Here is a 20839-nt window from a genome sequence, read left to right as displayed (position 1 = left end):
ATTACAAGAGCGTAAAACTACATAAAAACATCTCTCATGAGCATTCATGTAAAAATCCCCAACAAAACGTTAGTACATTGAATCCAATAATGTACAATAAAATTATACAGCATGACTAAGCAGACTTCATTCCAAGTATGAAAGCCTGGTTCAACATTCAAAGATCAAGTCATTTAAGCCATCGCATCGGCAGGCTACAGAAGAAAAACTACATGGTCATATGTATAGATGCGGAACTTCACCCAACTTTAAGACTTATTATAAAATTACAACAAATCTAACAGTGCAGAATTGGCTAAAGGACAAACAGATCAATGAAACAGACCCACGCAAACAGCAGTCAGCTGATCTTTGATAAAGGAGCGATGGAACTTCCAGAAAGAAAGGGTACTTTTCAACAAATGATGTTGGATAACTGGATATCTACATGCAATGAAATTAATATACTTGCACACAAATTAACTCAAAGTGGATCATAAACCTACGTGTATAATACGAAGCAATAAAACTCCGAGAGGATAACATAAAATATAATCCAGTTGGTAACAAAATAAAATGCAGGTGACTTTGCGTTTGCGATGACTCTTTAGATACCATAGTGAAAGTACGATTCATGGGGGAAAAAAGTGATAAGTGGAACTTTATTAAAATAAAAAAATTCTCTGCAAAAAGACACTGTTAAGCAATTTAGAAGACTGAGAAATTATCTAATAAATGGCTTGTATGCAAAATATAGAGAGAACACTTGATACTCGACAATAAGAAAACACTCAATTTTAAAAAGGGGGAAAGGAGCTGAACAGACCCCTCACCATATGTCATATGTCATCGGGGAATTGAAAACTGGAAGACAGTTTGGCAGAATCTTAACGAAACGAAGCAAGCTCTCGCCTTAGGATCCAGCGGCCATGCTCCTCAGTCGGTATGTACCCAAATGCGCTGAAAGCCTAGATCCACATAAAAACCTGCAAGTGAAAATCGACAGCAGCGTTACTAATAGTTGCCCCAAAGAAGAAGTAACCAAGCAGACCATCAGTAGGTGAAGGGATAAACAGACTGTGCCACATGAAGACAATGAACTATTATTCGGTGATTAAAAAAAAAAAAAGCTATCAAGCCACAGAAAGAGATGGAGAAAACATATGCACATTGCTAAGTGGAACGAGCCAATCTTAAAAGGTCTAAAGCATTCTGCAAAAAGCAGAACTACGCAAACAGCAAAACATCGGTGGCTGCCAGAAGTTTGGACGGAGGCGAGGGAGGGATAAAGACGTGGAGCCCGCGGGGTTTTTAGGGCAGCGAAGCTATTCTGCACGGTAGTGAAATGATGGATACCTGTCATCATACATTTGTCAAAACCCACAGAACGTAGAACACAAAAAAAGACCTACAAAGTGAACTATGGATTTTAATTAGTAATGCATTGTTCACACTAATGTGATGTTAATAACAGCGGGAATGGGGCAGGAGTGAGGGGTACGATTTTTCTGTAAACCTAGAACTGCCTTAAAAATAGTCTATCTGATATAAGAAATGCTGACCTCACATTTTGAGTATCTTAAGCGTACGATTCCACTCTTCTCTGACAGTTGTCTGGATTCCTACACTCAGCATCGTGACCCTGACATTCATCCATTATAGGGAAAGAGAAACTTATCCGGGGACCACTGGGAAGTCGATTTCACTGAGGTAACCCTGACTGTGGGGGCTACAAATATTTACTTGTTTTTACAGACACTTTTTCAGGATGGGTAGAGGCCTGCCCCACCAGGAAAGAGACTGCCTCAGTAGTTACTAAGAAACTACTACTGGACCCAAAGTTTGGGCCAAGTAGAGTGAATGAATCAGATCCTAAAAGAGACATTAGTCAAGTTAGGATTAGAGACTGGTGGGACCTGGGTAGAACTTCCCCCCTTTGCTTTTGTTACAGGTTAATGCTTAAGGGGCTTTCGATAGCACACAGTTTTCATCACCTGGGCACAATACCTCATGGGACACTAAAGCTAGCGTTTGAAAATGAAAGCTGTGAAAACAAACGGACTCCATCGAACTAAAAAGCATTCGCACAACAAAGGAAACTATCAACAAAGTGAAAAGACAGCCTACTGGGTGGACGATATTTGGCAATGATACATCTGACCAGGGGTTAATATCCAAAAGGCGTAAGGAACTCACAACTCACCACCAAAAGATCCAAGCAATCCAATTAAAAAACGGGCGGAGGACCCGAATAGGTGTTTCTCCAAAGAGGACATACAGATGGCCAACAGATGTAAGAACAGATGCTCAAGGTCGCTAATCATCAGAGAAATGCAAATTAAACCACTAGGGTATCACCTCACAGCTGCGAGAGTGGCCGCCATCGATAAATCAAAAACACTGTTGCTGGCACTGCAGATGGGTGCAGCCACTGTGCAAAGTTTGGAGGTTCCTCAGAAATTGAAAATAGAACGATCTTATAACCCAGCAACTCCAGTTCTGGGGATTTGCTGAAGAAATCGAAAACACTGATTCGAAAAGACTTCTGCTTCCCTACAATAGCCAAGATATGGAAGCAATCGAAGTGTCAACAGGCGACCGGATACAGAAGATGTGGTACATATCTATAATGGAATATTACTCAGGCATGAAAAAGAATGAAATATTACCATCTGCAACAACATGGATAGACTTGGAAGGTATTAAGTTAAATAAGATAAAAGACAAATACCATATGATCTTGCTTCTTTGTGGAACCTAAGTAACAAAATAAACGAACCAACGAAACAAAATCAAGCTCAAAGAGATCGAACTGGCGATGGCCAGATGGGAGGAGGTTTGGGGCTGTTGTGGCGCGTTCAAATCTAAGACCCACGGAGCCAACTGAGATTAATTACGAGCCTTTATTAGCCGGCCGGCGACTGACCCTTCCCACTAGAGAGTCAGCCCCAAGCCTCGGTTTCCCTGGCAGCTGGCGCCTGCTCGGCCACCACCTCTGCCCTGTCCTTGGGCCTGACTCACTGAGGAATTGATATCAAGAACCATAACAACATATTTTCCAAAGTAGTAACGGCCAGAATAAAGAGGGGAGCTGTGAACAAGGAAGACGTCATTGAAATGCATTTTTTTTTACACTGTTATATTCCCCACTGGTTTTCTAGGGGAATTCAAATCATTGAATCTTCAGCCCTGAGTGGCTGGCAGTTTGCTCTGAGGACTATGAGTTTTACTGCCTGTACCCGCTTTTGACTTAGGCAGTTAACGAATTAATTATACAAAGCCTAATAATAACTCTAGAAATGCTTATATTAGGGGTCCTGCAATGGAGGAAAGCAAAGTAGTCAATCACAGGGATCAGTTAAACATACTGTCATACCAAGATCCTGTTCTCTGGCGTTGTGCTTCTCTGTTGCTGAGCAGTCGTCTGACTAAAGCCTCTCTCTGACAATGCCTGAATGGTTAGCATAAGAACAGCAGGTTTTAACTAAAGCTATACAATTAAAGCAAGATCTATGCTTTATGAACACATTAGTCTTACACATATGAATTAATATACAAGATTCTGAGTTCATTTTACAGATTCTGAATATATCAAAACAAACAAGAGGGCTTTCAAACATGATTTTATAACGTGTGATCTCTTTACAGTAGGGGGTGCATCGTGCCCTTAACGGGGGGGGGGGGGGGGGAAGGAGGCTTACCCAGTTTTTGCCAGTTTCTAATTTGAACTTGGTTAAAGTTTTTTTCACGGTCTTATTTATCCTCTCTACCTATCTTGAGCTCTGAGATCTGTAAATACAATGTAGCTTTTAATTAATTTCTAGAACCTTGGCTAAAAATTGACTGGTCTGGGCGATGAACGCCGGGCCATTGTCGGACCCCAGTGCTATGGGCAGGCTAAATGAGGTACTATCTCTGAACCTAACTTCTTTGCTACTACCTGAGCTGTCTCCTGCTTGGTGGGGAAGGCTTCAGTCTATCTTGACGAGGTGTCAATGAACACAAGTAAATACTTAAATCCAAAAGTTCCAGGGCTCATTTCTGTAAAATCTAATTCCCAATGTTCTCTTGGGGCTGTCCACGAAGTCTCGTCCCTTGTTGTACTCCTGTGGAGGGCCCTGGATTCACTTGTGTGTAGATGTGGCGCTGGGCTGATACGTGGCTGGCCATCTGTTGCAGCCCCGGAATGTAATAGTCTCTTTTTAACAGTTTAATTAACTTGGTTTCTCTCAAGTGAGTTCTCTGGTGAACTTGGGTTATAAGGTCTCAGCTCAAGGCCTCAGGTACTGCAATGTGGCCGACTGGGAGACTAACCTACCCAGCAGATTCCTCCTTTCCTCTCAGCTTGTTGCACAGTTTAACTTCCCCTGGAGTGTAGGTAGGAGCGTCCGTTAGCACTCTGGGTGGTAGAACCAGCAGAATGTCAGTTGCCCCACTGGCTTTCTGGCAGCCTCCTTTGCTGTCTGTATAAGTGTTCACAGTCTTGTTTTTATCCCGCCCCAGAGCTTGAATCACTGTTTCTAGTTCAGCCCACTGAGCTGAGGTTCTATGGCTCAGAGCCTGTGCACAAATAATAGTCTCATTAGTCACTACGGCCGCCCCAGCACACCTGATTCCTTCTGTGACGAAGCTGCTTCCATCTGTGAAAATAGCGGCCTCTGGATCTGGCCAGACGTCGTCTGTCAGGTGGGGTTGCGTGCAGGTGACGTTCTCTAGGACCTCAAGGCAGTCGTGTATGGGCTGCTTGGGGTTGTCATCTGGTAGCAGGGTAGCCGGGTTGAGAGCAGCAGTTTTCAGGAACTGAATGTGGGGCTTATTGTTGTTAAGTAGGACTTTAGTCATTTTCTTAATCTGGGTGATAGTAGCTTCATCCCAGTTGTTGAAGATGCACAGGGCTACCTCAACTAGCTCAGTCAAATTTTGTCCTTAAACCTTCTTATTCTTTATTACTCTTTTTTTAATATCTGGGGCCGACTGACTGACAAAAGCAAGGTTTTATCAGAAGCTGGCAATACTGATCGAGAGCCTCCTTACCTTGTTCGGTGTTGGGGTCTCAAGGTGGATGGGTGTGCGGGAGGACATGCTGAATACGAGCTGGGTCTGTAGTGGGCTGTCTGTCTGGCTCTAACACAGCCTTGGCGCTCTCCCGCAGGATCTGCTCCCTTTCTTTTGAAGTGAATAAAACCTGCAAAAGCTGTTGTCAGTCATCCTACGTGGGCTGATGAGTGAAGAAAATAGTCTCTAAAGGAGAGATTAGTCCCTGTGGTTTCTCTGAGAAAGAAGGGTTTTTGTTTCGAGCTAAACAGATCTTTTCTGTTATCTGAAACTCTAATTTCAATATCAAGACCACGTATTGACTCAAATCATAGCTATCTAATTATTGTAATAGTTTTATTGTCATGTCCCAAATCAGAGCCATGCCCTTTGCTTCTTTATAAGCCGTTGTTTCTGAATAGTCAGGTCCATTCTTGATATTTATGACATACAACAACTTATAATAGCTGAAATTATGACTGAAAGATATTGACAAATTTCTAGGAACTTTATACAATTTCTGAAACACTTGTATTAGTAACATGTATTTATAAAAATTGTAACCTAAAGAAAGTTAAGTACCATTTATTACTTGACAATGTTTCTTATATAACTTAATATATTAAATAAACTGAATTAGCTTAACATTTCTCTTTTACAAAGTGATAAAACTAAACTTTTGAGATTTTCCAGGTGCCCTCTGGGAAGTCTTAAAGTTATTTTGAATTTGTTATAATGTTACAAGGTTTGATCACTTGATTAAATAAGATCACAGGTCACTATGAAACAATACTTAGTTATCTCTTTAACCAGAGTGATAATAAAAGATTTTAAAGGTAAATATGACTATATAAAAAATTTAGCACTCTTAATAGTAAGAAGACTGTTTTTTAAATAAAGACTATAAAACACAATAAATTATTTTGATAAGATATAGAATCTTTGTTTTCTAAGTGTATTGTTCACAGGTAAAGAAAAACCTTTTACAATCTCTTATTAGGAACAGACCAATAATCTACACTCCAGTTTTTGTCAATACACTGTTGATATTAAAGTTTATTTTAAAACCTTATGATAAATACATTTAATTTTAGCTAACTTGACTATGTAAAACAAGATTTTCTCTTTCTCTTTTTCTTTACAACTTCATATGTTTACTCATGTTCTTGTCCTTTATTTTCCTCTCAGGATTTCTCTTCACAAACCTTCTACCACTTTTCTCATTCCTTCAGTTTGCCTCTTCTCACTCGCTCAGAAATAACTAACTGTAAGACAACTACCTTTCATTTCCTTCAAAATAAATCTCTATACTTTATATCTTCTTTTGTGCCTCAAACAACCTTTCAATAACCTGAAACTATTTTAGGATAAAATTGCTCTCCTTTTTCTTAAAAACACATCCTTTATATCTCAAAACACATTTTATTTTCTTTGCATACTTTGTATACAGAATTTTTCCTTTACTTGTTTTATTCCTAGTAATTCATTTACACATACTAGAATTCATAACTCTTAGTAGCCCTAATTTCTGGAGAAAAAATGAAGTAGGCAATTGTAAACTGTATTTTATATGTTAGCATTCAATAGTTTAGCAAATTTATGAATATACCAGTTTTATAATTTTAAAGGCATATATTTTTAATAGTACAATTTTAGGAGGACTTAATTTATCTATAAGTGTTTATTTCTTTCTAAACTAATCAAAGCAAAGCTCTTTTACAAATCCACCTTCCCATAAAAATAAACTCTAACCCAAACTGAAGGACCAGTTAGAAAGGAGACTCTACACTCTGTGAACCTTCTAATCAAATTCACGTTCACTCTCCAGACTTAAACCTCCAACACAAATGCACAACCATCTCTCTACTATCTCTCAACAACATCTCCATTTCCAATCTCTACTTACGCAACTATTTTTCTACTGCTCTTTCCTGCTTTAATCTAAAATATAAAGAAGGATTAGCCTAACAGGCCCCTATTAGCTTTTTTTAACTCTTGTATTTTCAATATTAAAACAAACTCACTTTTATCACTGGGTAAATTATTTAAACTTCTTGTACCTCAGTTTTTTCATCTGAAAGGCTGTTTGCAGGTGAGTGACCCTTCTAATGGCCACCCTATTCCAAATGTGGGCTAATCCAACTGGCAGAACCTCTGGCGATCGAAGGGAGTGACGCGGGACCCATAACCTTGGGCCGCCGCCTGAAGTCTTTGAAATTACTGAGGAGACACTGCAGAGGAGTGGGTCTGGAAGAAGCTTGACCCATGGTGGCCGGAACAGCAGTGAAAGTAAATATGATACCTGTAAAAGTTAAAAAGTTAGAGCAAGAGCCATGTGTTCCCCTGGGGACCAGTCCGGCGGGGCAGCAGCAGCTAAGCCAAGAGAGAAAAGAAGAATCAATAGACATAAGGAAAAGAGGAAGGATAAAAACATATGACACTCAGAGAGACCACAATTTCAAAAACAGACACCAAAGAGACAGAGATGATGGACCAACACAAGACAGGCGCCGACACAAACAAGACAAAACCAGCCAGCCAGGGTCAGGGGCTGACGTCTCAGTCCTGACCAGACTAGGGAAGGTATGCCGCGTCCAGCCTTTCACTCGTTCTTAGGGCCCACAGACTGGAACAGGTCTAAGCCGAGACTTTGACAAACTCTAGGGCTTACTGGCAGACAGGGCTAAGCCGAGACTTAGACGTACCCTAGAGCTCACAGACAGGCAGATACTCAGAAACCTGGACACCTGTCGCACCAGAAGTCAAGTCTGACATAGACCTTGACCGAACTAGGGAAGTCATGCCGCGTCCAGCTTTCCACTAGTTCCCAGAAACCTGGATACCTATAGTGCAGTCTGACTCACAGTGACTGATTCTCCCCACTGGAGAATCAGAATTGTCCATCTGGCCTCCTGGGTGAGTCCGCCTGGTGTCCGGGGCTGAAGAACGTCTCTCAGCGGCCGCCCCCTGGACAGGGCAGGTCCGTACCCACGGTGGCAGGGGCCACGGGTCTTAGGAGATCTCCCCACCCTGGGGAAATCTCGCTGGGGCCTCCAAATGTTGTGGTGTGTTCAAATCTAAGACCCATGGAGCCAATTGAGATTAATTACGAGCCTTTATTAGCCGGCCGGCGACTGACCCTTCCCACTAGAGAGTCAGCCCGAGCCTCGGTTTCCCTGGCAGCTGGCGCCTGCTCGGCCACCACCTCTGCCCTGTCCTTGGGGCTGACTCACTGAGGAATGGATACCAATAACTATAACAACATATTTTCCAAAGTAGTAACGGCCGGAGTAAAGAGGGGAGATGTGAACAAGGAAGATGTTATTGAAATGCATTTTTTTTTACACTGTTACAGGGCGACTGGGTGAAAAAGGTGAAGGGATTAGGACTGAAAATGGCAGTTACGAAACAGTCACGGGGATGCAAAGTACAGCGCAGGGGACACAGTGTGAACGGTGCCAGGTGGGACTGTACGTCATATGAATGTCTAGCCGTGATATTGTACACCTGAAACTAATATAAAATACCGAATGTCACCTGTAATAGAAAAATAAAAATTAAAAATAATAATAATAATAAAAAAACGCAAGCTGTGAGATCTCAGTCTACATGTTCTGGATAGGGCATATTTCTGCCACTGAATGGCACTGCTAATTTGTAGTATTAAACTGGCTTAAACAAATGAGCAGTTTCCACGAGCATTCTCAGAAAGGTAAGTAAGTGATCGGAAATTCAGGGAAACGGGAAGTTGATGTTTTGAAGTCTGAGAAGAAGAGAGTTTCGGCCACCTCACTGAGAGCCTCCTGCTGGGTCATCGGAATATAAACACAGCCACCACCCTCTGAAGCCAGACGGAGGAAGCCAAAGCAAAAGGCTGTACTTCAGAGGCTGGGCTCACATGCCAGACCCCCGCCCCATTTCAAATGGAAAAGCTTAAGCCTTCTCTGCAGTTATCAGTAATTCTGTTTGTGTACGATATCTGATGTCTGCACCTATCCCTATTTTACATATGATACGCTGTTTTTTGCCTTAGGATGGTATTACTAGTTTGTAATATTTGATTCAATGGAAGGAATTAAGCACTTATAAATTAAGAAAAATATAATAGAAACGAACCTAAGTACTTTTCAGGATCATGTGATTTAGGAACATATTTGATTCTAAAGCTGGTTTAAGTTTTGGTCAAGTAGACATGCTCTTAGAGTTACTGACATCAAATATGGTACCTCTTGTCTTCCTTGGGTTTACAAAAAAGTCACTTTGAAGGGAATCCAAATGTGTCACCCCAAAGCGGCCTTTTGGGTTACTGGCTTTAAGCTATCTATTTTAAAACAGACTCAAAAACAACCTCCCAGCCCTGCGTGCCCCTCCACCCCACCCCCACCCCTAGCCCCATCCCCGCCCCCCACCCCATCTTGCCCAAGAGATTCAGACAGAGAGACCTGCTTTTTAAGAACGGGGTCTGGGTCTACAGCCACGCCACCCTGAGCGTGCCCAATCCCATCTGATCTGGGAAGCTGAGCAGGATTGGGCCTGGTTAGTGCCTGGATGGGAGACCACCTTGGAAGACCAGGTGCTGTAGGCACAAAAAAATAATAATAATAAAAAGGAGGAGGTCTGTGCTTAATCCTCTTAAGAGTCTTCGCCCTGGCATTAGTCAGGAAGACTCCTAGCCAGTCAGCTAGATGCCGCCTGAGCCCCAATGTCTCCCAGTCGCCTAGCAAGAATTCTCAAGTACCTAAAATTGTCCATTCTCAGTTCTGAAAACCCCACCCCTTCTCCTCCAGAAATGTCTTGACATACCCCATGTTGCTTCACTATCTTTGGAATTTTTGTGCTTATATGAATTCCCCCCGCACGCATCTTAAAATTTTGATTTTCTCCTGTTAATCTGTCTCTGTTAATTGGATTAGAAGAACTCAGAAGGGGGGAGGAAAGGTATTAATTATTTTCTTAGCTCCCACAAGTTCATATTACCTTTTTACAAAATTTGTCAAGAAAATAGCTTGGGTAATAACTGACTTTGAAATCATATAGATTTATTAAGAATAAAGGGATGTAACTAAAAGGTTGATAAAGTTTTTCAGTGATGGTAATTACGTGATACCTATGTCCATGCTTAACCACAGCTTCTCAAATTCTTCTGGTAACTCTGAGGCAGGACCGGGCGAACTACCCCAGGTCAGGGGAGACCAAGGCCTGCACTGAGAAGAGGGTTTGGCGGAGACTGCGGAAAGAATTCTAGAAAGAATCCCACACACGCACTGAAGTGAGTTGAAAGGAAAGAATTAGGAAAGGGGCGACACGCCACCTTTTGGACACCTCTCTCCCGACGCTTGTCCCTGGCATCCTGGCTGCCTAGACAACTGTTGGTTTGCAAACTGGCCCGGAGCTCCCCGGGTGCAATCGGAAAGTGGCCCCCACGGGAGGAGAGCAGGGAGAGACTGGAGAGGCAGACGAGACATGACAGTTTCAATGAGCCTCTGGCAGCTCCAGAAGGAGGGGGCTCTGCGCCCTCCCGCCGAGCCTCCAGAGTTAGCGCAGAGGCCCGCACCGGGCTCCGCCGCACGGGTCTCAACAGGACGTTTCTGCAAAGCCTGCGCCCCTGCGGGAGCTTCCGGGGGCGGGGAAGGCGAGGACCAAGGATGTGGAGCGGTGCGGGGCCTCCAGCTGCCCGGGTCCAGCTCGAGGGTCACCTGGCAAGTCAGGTCTTCCCAATGGCCTCCCCCTACATGTTGCAATACATGATTTCAAATTTTCCTAATATTATGCAATTTTTTGTTGGCAGTTTTCTGCCGAAGTCAACCAATTGATGTTATACACGAGTCCTTTTATGGACGATTACTTCCATTTGTCCTAGGAAAATACGAAGCAGTGGAATGACGGACTGTTACCAGTGTATTTTCCCAATCGCAGTACAGGAGAGTTCCATCACTCCGAATTTTCACCAAATGTTGGTATTATGAGTCTTTCCAATTGTTCACATTTTACTTAGATTGAAATAAATTGTACAAAACTAATTTCCTCATTAACATCAACAGGAATACTTTCTGTACTGTCTCTATGAAAAACACAAAATGCTTATTTTTTGCAAGTTTTCTAGATTTTGCTAATGAATCCAGATGAGACAGTAGACAAGGTCATCAAAAAAGCCAGAAGAAAACACACGAATCACTTGTCAGTATCTCAGGCCTTTTATTGAGCCTAAGACCTAGGCAGGCTCAAAAAAGGAATGTAAAGATTAACAACCAAAGTTAAACAATGGCAGGCAGTTTCATTCAAATTTACCTATAACTTGTTTTTTTACCTTTGTCTGATAAAGACAAAACCTGCAGTGAAATCCCAGTTGGGTGATCTCACCGTTTCTCTAACTTCCTTAATATCCTTAACTGCCCCTCCCAAATTTTTTTAAGTACTTAAAATACCTACTAGGCAATGGTCAATTGTGAGCTTTATCACTAAGTTTTATAGAACGTATTTCTATTGCATAGATTTACCACTTTTTAAAAATCAATCAACCAGTTAAAGGACATTCAGACTGTTTCCAGGTTTGGCAGTAGTAAATAATGCTTTTTTAAAATTTTTCTAATTTGGAAATTTAAAAAGTTTTAGGCTAGAGTGGACACTCAAAATTATTTTATACTACTTTCAAGTGTACTGCACAATGGGTAGACATTTATATACTTTACGAAGTGATCAAATAAAGCTGTTTTAAAAGTTAGAGTAAGGGTTTTTCTCTGAGAGGGGTCAGCAAACTATGGCCTGAAGACCCCAACTGCCCCCCATCGCCTGTTCTGTATGGCCAAAAAACTAGCGACAGTTTTTACATTTTAAGCTAGTTTTTACATTTTAAATGGCTGGAAAAAAATTTAAAAATACTTCCTGACACATGAAAGTGGTATGAAATTCAAATTTCAGTATCTGTAAAAAATATTTGTTGGAACACAGCCATGCTCAGCCATTTACATCTTTTCTAGAACTTATTCCACGTTACAATGGCCAGTTAAGTAGCTGTGGTAGAGACTACTTGGCCCACGATGAGTAAAATATATGCTACTTGGACTTTACAGGAAAAGTTTTCCAGACCCTTGTCTAAGATAAATACTCAGGAATGGGATTCGTGGCTCATACAGTAAATGTATGTTTAACTCATAGTAGAAGGCCAACTATTTAACCGCGCCGTTGTAACAGCTGCATTTTCCTAGGGGCTAATGATGTTCAGCATCTTCTTAGATGCCCCTGCCATTGGTGCATGCTCTTTCCAGGGTCTTACAACTACCCTGCCCGTCGTCGGAGGCTGCTAGCTTCTTCAGGCTGAGAGCATTTTCCGCGGTCCGCTTTAAGCGCCTCGCTTGCTGCGTGTTGTGTGGACGGCTTTCCCAGCCTATGAGCCCCTGAAGCGGGGTGCGCGTCCTCACTGTGCAGAGCGGCCTGAGTCTACGAAGGACCGCTCTGTCCTTACCACATCTGAAAAGTCCACTGAGCTCCCTGCGTGAGCCGCCTCCAAGCCTACGCGACCTGGGAAAACCCCAGCTCGGGTCCTGGGGGGTATGATGGAAAAGAACTGTCACTAATACTTGGACTATTTCGCTTAAGTTGTCTTTTTTCCCCCTTTGTATATGTCTGTACTGCTGCTGTGGACTGTCTTGAATGAGGTCAACTGATGACTGAAAGAGCCACCTCCATGCTGGTGAAGGCACGCGCCACTCGGGTGCACGAGACTGTGAGAGCCGGTGACGAGGCGTGGACACTTCCCCAGCTTCCTGTCTCCACACTCTCCCCAGTATTTCTGGTTACCTGGCAGTCCTATTTTCAGTCCCCGGTGGTTAGGCCGGTCCCTGGAGCCAAACAGCAGAATGAGAGCTGGGGTAGGAGAAGATTGAATACGCGAGACAATCAGGAGGTTCCCCCCAGCCTGACTTTACGAATTCTCCTCCCACGGTTCAAATGAGAACTAGATGCCATCTCCTGGCTGTCCCCTAGTGCAGACCAATGCTGATGCCCATGTACTCACCATGGATACAATGTCACATGTCACTACTCCTTCCCATTCCACTCGTGTTACTTACTTTTCACAATCTTCAAACAGCTGTCTAGGTTTCACAGCTGCAAGTAATGGGACAGGACAGGTGGAGCTACTTCCTTCGGACCAGGAAATGAAACACAGGGTCACACTTTAAGTTCTGGCATTTTTTCTACTTTTAAAGATCCTATATTTAAAGGAGGTTTCTTGTGGACAGCATTCAGGTGGTTACTGTGTTTTGTTTTATTCATTTGAAAAAATCTCTTTTAATTCACGGGTTTAAGACCATTTACATTTAATGCATGCATTGAAAAGTTGCTGTGTGGATCTATATTTTATTATTTGTATACAATGCTGTTGTGTTTATTAGAATACATCTCAGTATTCCATTTTAATATATCTTTAGGTTTCTGGTCATTTCTTTGTGTAGCTTTCATAGTGGCTACTCTTCAGATTAAAATGTACATGCATAGTGTACAATGTTCTTAGTTTGAATATTTTTTTATTGGGAGTCTTTAGGATTTCATACACATAGCATCATGTCATCTGGGAATAGTGATAGTTTCCCTCTTCCTTTCCAATTCGGATGCCTTTTATTTCTATTTCTGGTGCGAATCCCATGGCCAGGATTTCCTATACTATGGTGAGTAGAAGTGGCCAGAGACCCTTATGCTTTACATTAGAATCACATGCATTCCAACCACAGCCAAGGAAAACTCCAAAAATATTACTTTTGCTTTGACTCCCAATAAAAGAACAATATGTGCTCTTGAATTTGTACAGGTATTTGACATTTTGAAATTTATTCCTGACATTCCAAATTTCCCTTTGGGATCATTCCTTTTCTGTTATAACTTTCTTCAATATTTTTTTAGTGGTTTGCTGGATACAAATTCTCTTAGTCTTCCTTTATCTCAAAACATTTTTATTATTGTAATAGCTATGTATAGTCCCAGACAGGAACTAGAGTAACAAGGGGAATCACTTTCTACATTATATAAATGCCCCCCCAAAAGAAGAAAAGATCAAGAATATAACTAATAAAATGGCAATAACTACATACCTATCAACGAGTACTTTAAATGAAAAAGGTTTAAATGTTCCAGTCAAAAGATAGGCCGGCTGGATGGATGAGAAAACAAGACCCTTACTTATGCTGCCTACAATAGACCCACTTCAGATCGAAAGACACACGGACTGAAAGGGATGGAAAAGACATTTCATGAAAATGGAAGGGAAAAAAAATCTGGTGTAGCAACACTTATACTAGACAAAATAGACTTTAAAACAAAGGCTATAAGAAGAGTCAAAGAAGAACCCAGTGATCCCACTTCTGGGTATTTATCTGAAGGAACCCAAAACGCTACTTCAAAAGGACATGTGAATCCACGTGTTCATTGCAGCATTATTCACAACAGCCAAGACATGGAGGCAGCCGGGTGGCCATCGGTGGGTGAATGCATAAAGACGAGGTGCTGCATGTACACAGTGGAGTAGTCACAAAGAGAATGAAATCCTGCCATCTGCAACAATGTGGATGCACCTGGAGGGTATTGTGCTGAGTGGAGTAATTCAAAGACAAATGTCATATGATTTCACTTACAGAGGAGTTTAAAGAAGAAAATAAACGAACAGAACGGAAACAAACTATAGATACAGAGGATATTTTAAGGATTGCTAGATGAGAGGGGGGTAGGGGAGTGGGTGAGAAGCAGGAAGGGATTAAGAAGTACAAATTGGCAGCTACAAAATAGTCACGGGGATGCAAAGTACAGCATAGGGAATACAGTCAATAATACTGTGATAACTGTGTATGGCGCAGGGTGGCTACTAGGTTTATTGGGGTGATCACTTCATAAATCATATAAATGTCTAATCACTATGCTATATATCTGAAAATAAAACAAATATTGTATGCCAAGTATTGCTGAAAAATTTATTATTTTTAAAAATCTTTATTTACTTTCCTTCCTAAAGGATGTTTTCGCTGGAAATAAAATTCCTGCCTAACCTTTCTGTTTGCTAAGCACTGCAAAAATGCTCTTCTACTGTCTTCTGGTTTCCATGGTCTCTGATAAGGGAATCCAGGTTTTCAAACTGTTTTGCTATACGTAACACATCATTTTTCACTATCTTATTTCAAGATTTGATTTTTGGTTTTCATCAGTTTAATTATATGTATGGATGGGTTTTGGTTTTTTGTTTTTTTAAGCTTATTCTGTTTGGAGTATCCTATGCTTTGTGAATCTGTATTCAGGTCTTTCAATAATCTTGTTAAACTTTTAGTAATTATTTTTTTAAATATTTTTCATGCACCACCCCATTTCGACTCTCCTTCTGGACTCCAATGACACAAATTTTAGAATTAAAAGTTTTGCTCCACAGGTGTCTGAATCTCTCTTCACTTTTCTTTCCAATGTTTTCCTCTGTTTTTCAGGTTGAATAATTGCTATTGGTCTTTCTTCAATTTCACTGCTTGTTTTTACTCTCTCATCTCTGTTCTGCTATTGAGACCACCATGTGAGTAGTTTATTTGCTTATTGTAATTTTAAGTTCTAAAATCCCTGTGTGGTTGTTTTTTATTGCTTTTATTTTTCTGCCGAGATACTCTGCCCGTCCGTATTGAGCTTGTGTAATCTTTGCATTCAAGTGAAAACTAGGAAGCAGGCAATTGCGAATTGCCTATCATATGTTAGCATCTTGTAGTAGATAAACAAACTTATAAATACACTTCAAAATTTTTAGAGGTATATTCTTCAATAGTTTTTCAATGTGGCAGGAACCATGTTTATCAACAGATCAAAATATGTTCTGTTTCTCTGTAATAAATTAAAAAGCCAAAAGATGATAACTTAAACTTATATTTAGCATTTAAAGTTTATTTTATTTGGAAATTGTCTAAATATTCAATAAATATCCATTATTTAGTGTAACTTAGTATGAACTTTGATCTCATTTACATTTATTTAAATTGCTTATTTTTTAACAATTATGCCTGGATTAGACATTAAACAGTGAACCATTATCTTTTTTTTTCCTTGTTGACAAATTCTGATGACGTGTCTGCTTTTATTAAACCACAAAACTGAAACTGCCTTTTGTTTATTAAAGATTATCCCAGATCATGTAAACTTAAGAAACATTTGGCTTAGTTTCTATATTATTAAGAGTATACCTGATTTTCTTAAGTCAATTAAATACAGCTCTTTATGATTTAATTTTGGCAATACAATTCAGAGGTAGAAGAATCTCACATACCTATAACATACATACATAGACATGCAGGCAGACAAATAGAGATCTTACAGTTTTGTTTTAATAATTCTAGCCGTGTCTCAGGTACAAAACAAAGGAATAGCTGGATCCAAATTGTGTTTCTGGCGATGGATTAGGTCAAATGACCTGCTCAAATGACCAGTCTTTTACTAAAGGTTTTTTTATTTGCATTCTGTAAGGATCCTTTTAGAGCTGTTTCTTCAGGCGCTTGGTCATTTAGAAGCTTTTGCCCCTCAAAGCAGACTTATTAAGATCAAAGTTCCCCCAAATGGCTGCTCTACTTCTAAAGTTCATTAATTTTACCATAAAGACACATGGTCCCGTCCAAAAACCAGGTGGAACCCGTACTGGCCTTTAGATTCCCCGAGACATCCTAACCGTGATGGGTCTGTTTTCCAAAACACAGGGAGTGGCATATTTTCATTCCTTTTGAACAGAATAGGGTGACTTACCGAGTCACCCCATAAAGCTGGAGAGCTCAGCATGCAGGGAGCAGAGGGCAGATCCCCAGAGACCGACACCACACTGCAGGGTTGGCCCACGGGGTGGGCTCTGTGCTCATCGACGTCCGGTGGCTCACGGGTCTCACGGTCACTGACGGGGTCTTCGCTGAATTCCATTTCTGACACCATTGACTGTCAAATGTTTACCAACGACAGAAATAAAACCAGTAAGTCACCAAAGGAGGAATTAGTAAAGTTTTACTGTGCACACACCGAGCACATAGCTTCCAAACTGGGGGTACCAAGCCAGAACTGCTGCTTCTGCTTCCTCTTCCCAGAAACAGGTTCTCATCAGAACTGCCACCGGGTTCCCTGCATCAACCTCGGGAAAGGCTCAGGCTCTGCTCCTGATTTCCACAGGTAGGAGCGAGAACCGACCCAGGCCGAGTTAGTCTTGAACGATAAGCTAAATGAAGCTCTATTTGTGAGACTAAACTGGTTTGATCTCCCCTGGGAATTGTCAAGGCTGCTCTTTCTTCTTTATTCAACAAACCCAACAGTTACATCCATATCAATACACGTGACATGTACAAATCTCCAAAAAAAATGTGGATAACTAAAGCCAAAAGAAAAATGACTATGTATTATACTATTCCACTTTCATAATTTTATTTATTCATTTTTTTAGGCGAGGCAACCCTTGGTTGACCTCACAGACTGCAAGGACCCTGTCAGCTTACAATCTCTTATTTTTTATTTTTCACGCCTACAGCACCTGGTCTTCCTAGGTGGTCTCCCATCCAAGTACTAACCAGGCCCAACCCTTCTTAGCTTCTGAGATCAGATGGGATCAGGCTTGTTCAGGATGGCGTGGCCACAGACCACTTTCATAATTTTAAAAATGCAAACTATTATGTACTGAACGAAAGACAGCTCAGTGGTTATTACTGGATACATGGGGGTGTTGTTGAGCGGTGGCAAGAAGACATTACAAATGGACATGAGGAAACTTTTCCTGATGACAATGATGCTCGTTATCTTGAATATGACAGTTTCACATATGTAAAAACATACCACATTGTACACTTTAAACGTATTAACTTTGTTCTATGTCAATTAAGTTCCACATCTATAAACCAATCCACGTGATACATGACAATAACAAAATACAAAATAAAAACCATATCGTCATCTCAATAGATGCAGAAAAGACATTTGACAAAATTCGATATCCTTTCATAATAAAAAAATCCCAATAAGAGTCGGTATGGAAGGAACATATCTCCACGTAACCAAGGCCACATATGACAAATCCACAGTGACACCGTGCTCACGGTGAAGAGCTCAAGCTTTTCCTCTAACGTCAGGAACGAGACAAGGATGCGCTCTCTCACCATTTCTATCCAACGCAATACTGTTAAGTCCTAGCAACAGCAATCAGACAAGACAAATGAAAGGAAATTGTAAAGGAAAATGTAAAACTCTCATTACTTGCAGATGATATGATAGTTAATATAAAAAACACTAAAAACTCCACCAAAAACCTATGAGAATAAATGACTTTGGTAAAGTTGTAGGATACACAATCAATATACAGAAACCTGCTGCATTTCTCTATACCAATAACAAACAAACAGAAGAAATTAAGAAAACAATCCCATTCATGATTACATCAAAAAATATAAAATATCTAGAAATAAACTGAACCAAAGGTGTGAAGACTTGGATTCTGCAAACTATATGGCACTGAAGAAAGAAACTGAAGAATATAATATGTGAAAGTATATACCTTGCCCATGGATTGGTAGGATTAACATCGTTAAAACATCCTTATTATCCAAACTAACATACACATTCAGGCGGCAATACCTACTAAAATACCAATAGCATCCCTCTCAGAAATACAAAAGACCCCAAATACTCAAAGCAACAATAATCACAACAGTATGGTAGTTGCATAATAATAGATATATAGATCAAAGGAATAGAGAACCTAGAAATAAGTCCTTGCTCATATTATCTAGTCATCTACGACAAAGGAGAGCAGGATATGGAATGGGGTAGACGGTCTCTTCAATAAGTGCAAAAAAATGAAACCAGACCACTTTCTCACACCATATACATATAAAAAAACACAAACCCTCAAAATGGATTAAAGACTAAAATGTTAGACCAAAAACGATAAAACCCCCAGAAGAAAACATAGGCAGTAAAGTCATTAACATCATTCTTAGCAATATGTTTTTAAATAGATCTCCTTATGCAAGGGAAACAAAAGAAAAAATAAACAAATGGAACTACAAACTATAAAGTGTTTGCACAGTAAAGAAAACTATCAACAAAATGAAAAGGAAACCTACTGAATGGAAAAAGATATTTGCAAATGATATAACCAATAAAGGCACATATAAATCCAATATGCACATATAAAGAACTCATATAACTTAACAACAACAAAAAAAAGAGTCCAATTTAAAAATGGGCAGAGGATCTGAATAGACATTTCTCCAAAGAGGACATGCCCGCAGGAAAAGAGGCTCAATGTCACTAAACATCAGAGAAAAGTAAACTAAAACCACAATGAGATACTACTTCACATCTGTCAGAATGGCCGTCAGAAATGAAGAATACAATATCCGAGATGAAGAGCACAGTGGGGGGAATTAACAGAGCGGATGAAACGGAGGATCGGATCAGTGACACAGAGGATGGGGTAGCAGAGGACACTCAATCAGAACAGCGACGAGAAGAAAGAATCCAAAAAAACCCGAGATGGTTTAAGAGGCCTCTGGGGCAGCATCAAGCGTAACAACATTCATGCCACAGGGGCACCGGAAGGAGGAGAGAGAGCAAGGGACTGAAAACCTCTTTCAAGAAATAATGATGGAAAACTGCCCTAACCTGGGGAAGGAAGGTGACATGCACGGCCAGGAAGCTCGGAGTCCCAGGCGAGATGGACCCAGGGGCCCACACTGAGACGCGGCATCATTAATCAGAGGTTAAATTCAAAGACAGACTCTTAAAAGCAGCAAGAGCAACAATCTTAAATGCAACCGATTTCTCAACAGAAACTGTGCGGGCCGGACGATTTTGAAAGGCACAAAATAGTCAAAGTGATGAAAAGCCGGGCCCTATAACGAAGATGACTCTACCCTGTAAGGCCGTCATTTAGAATTGAAGGACAAAGAGCTTTCCAGACAAGAAAAAGCTAAAGCAGTTGATCGCCACCAAGCCGGTTTTACAGGAAATGTTGGAAGGACTTCTTTTAGAAGAAAAAAAAAGTATTAAAAATATGAATAAAGAATGGCAACAACTACATATCTATCAACAAGTACTTCAAAAGAAAAACAATTTAATGTTCCAACAGAAAGACAGGGTGGCTGAATGGATAAGAAAACAAGACCCTTACGTAGGCTGCCTACACGAGACTCACTTCGGATTAAAAGGCCCACGCACACTGAAAGTACTGGGACAGAAAAAGATATTTCACGATGGTACTGTGTGGAGCGGAGCAAGCCAGACGGAGGAAGACAAATGCCCTGATTCACTAACATGCGGCATCTAAAGGATGAAATCAGAAAAGCAGAAACAAAGTCATAGAAACGGAGGACATTTTGAGGGTTACCATATGAGGGTGGGGTTGGAGGGGCTGGTGAAAAAGGGGGATGGGATTAAGAAGTCCTGGAGACAGAAAGTACAGCATAAGGAATATAGCCGATTATATTGTCATAACTATGTACGGAGTCCGGGGCCGCTAGATTTATTGGGGTGATCACTTTGTGAGTTATATGGATGTGTAATCACTATGTTGTACACCTGAAGCTAATATAGTGCTGTACAACTATAACTAAAAAGTAAAAATTATATTTTTTTAAAAATAGAAATCTTGTCATTTGCAACATAGAATACCCTAGAGGGTATTATGCTAAGGGAAGTCACAGAAAAACAAATGCTATATGATCTCAATTATGTATGGAATCTCAAAAAAGAAAAAGTAAATGAATAAAGAAAGCAAAACAGAAACAGAGCCACAGATAGAGAAGAAAGGGATGGTGGCCAAAGGGCAGGGCGTGGGGGTAGGAAT

At 40.7% G+C, this 20839-nt stretch overlaps 1 protein-coding gene and 2 pseudogenes across 4 annotated transcripts in view; 1 reads left to right on the top strand and 2 right to left on the bottom strand.

The window, feature by feature from the left end:
- The window catches only part of LOC118607850, a 73980-nt gene that overhangs the window by 32355 nt on the left and 20786 nt on the right, over positions 1-20839 (bottom strand). For 2 of the 4 annotated variants that reach the window (XM_036227246.1, XM_036227247.1), the window contains exons 2-4: positions 16765-16947; positions 7074-7315; positions 3356-3430 (exon numbers count right to left, since the gene is read on the bottom strand). In XM_036227246.1, the coding sequence (XP_036083139.1) occupies positions 3356-3430; positions 7074-7315; positions 16765-16947 (500 nt within the window). Of the gene's footprint in view, positions 1-812; positions 966-3355; positions 3431-7073; positions 7316-16764; positions 16948-20839 lie in introns of all 4 variants that reach the window. The other 2 variants (XR_004952881.1, XR_004952882.1) reach the window with 2 other exon arrangements.
- Positions 9480-9598, top strand: LOC118608348 (annotated as a pseudogene).
- LOC118608537 lies at positions 17519-17637 on the bottom strand (annotated as a pseudogene).

This window comes from Rousettus aegyptiacus, unplaced genomic scaffold, assembly GCF_014176215.1.
Source record: "Rousettus aegyptiacus isolate mRouAeg1 unplaced genomic scaffold, mRouAeg1.p scaffold_m13_p_9, whole genome shotgun sequence".
In the NCBI taxonomy this organism is placed as follows: domain Eukaryota; kingdom Metazoa; phylum Chordata; class Mammalia; order Chiroptera; family Pteropodidae; genus Rousettus; species Rousettus aegyptiacus.
The sequence above is the reverse complement of the archived record's forward strand: the minus strand, read 5'-3'. Positions and strand labels throughout refer to the sequence as shown.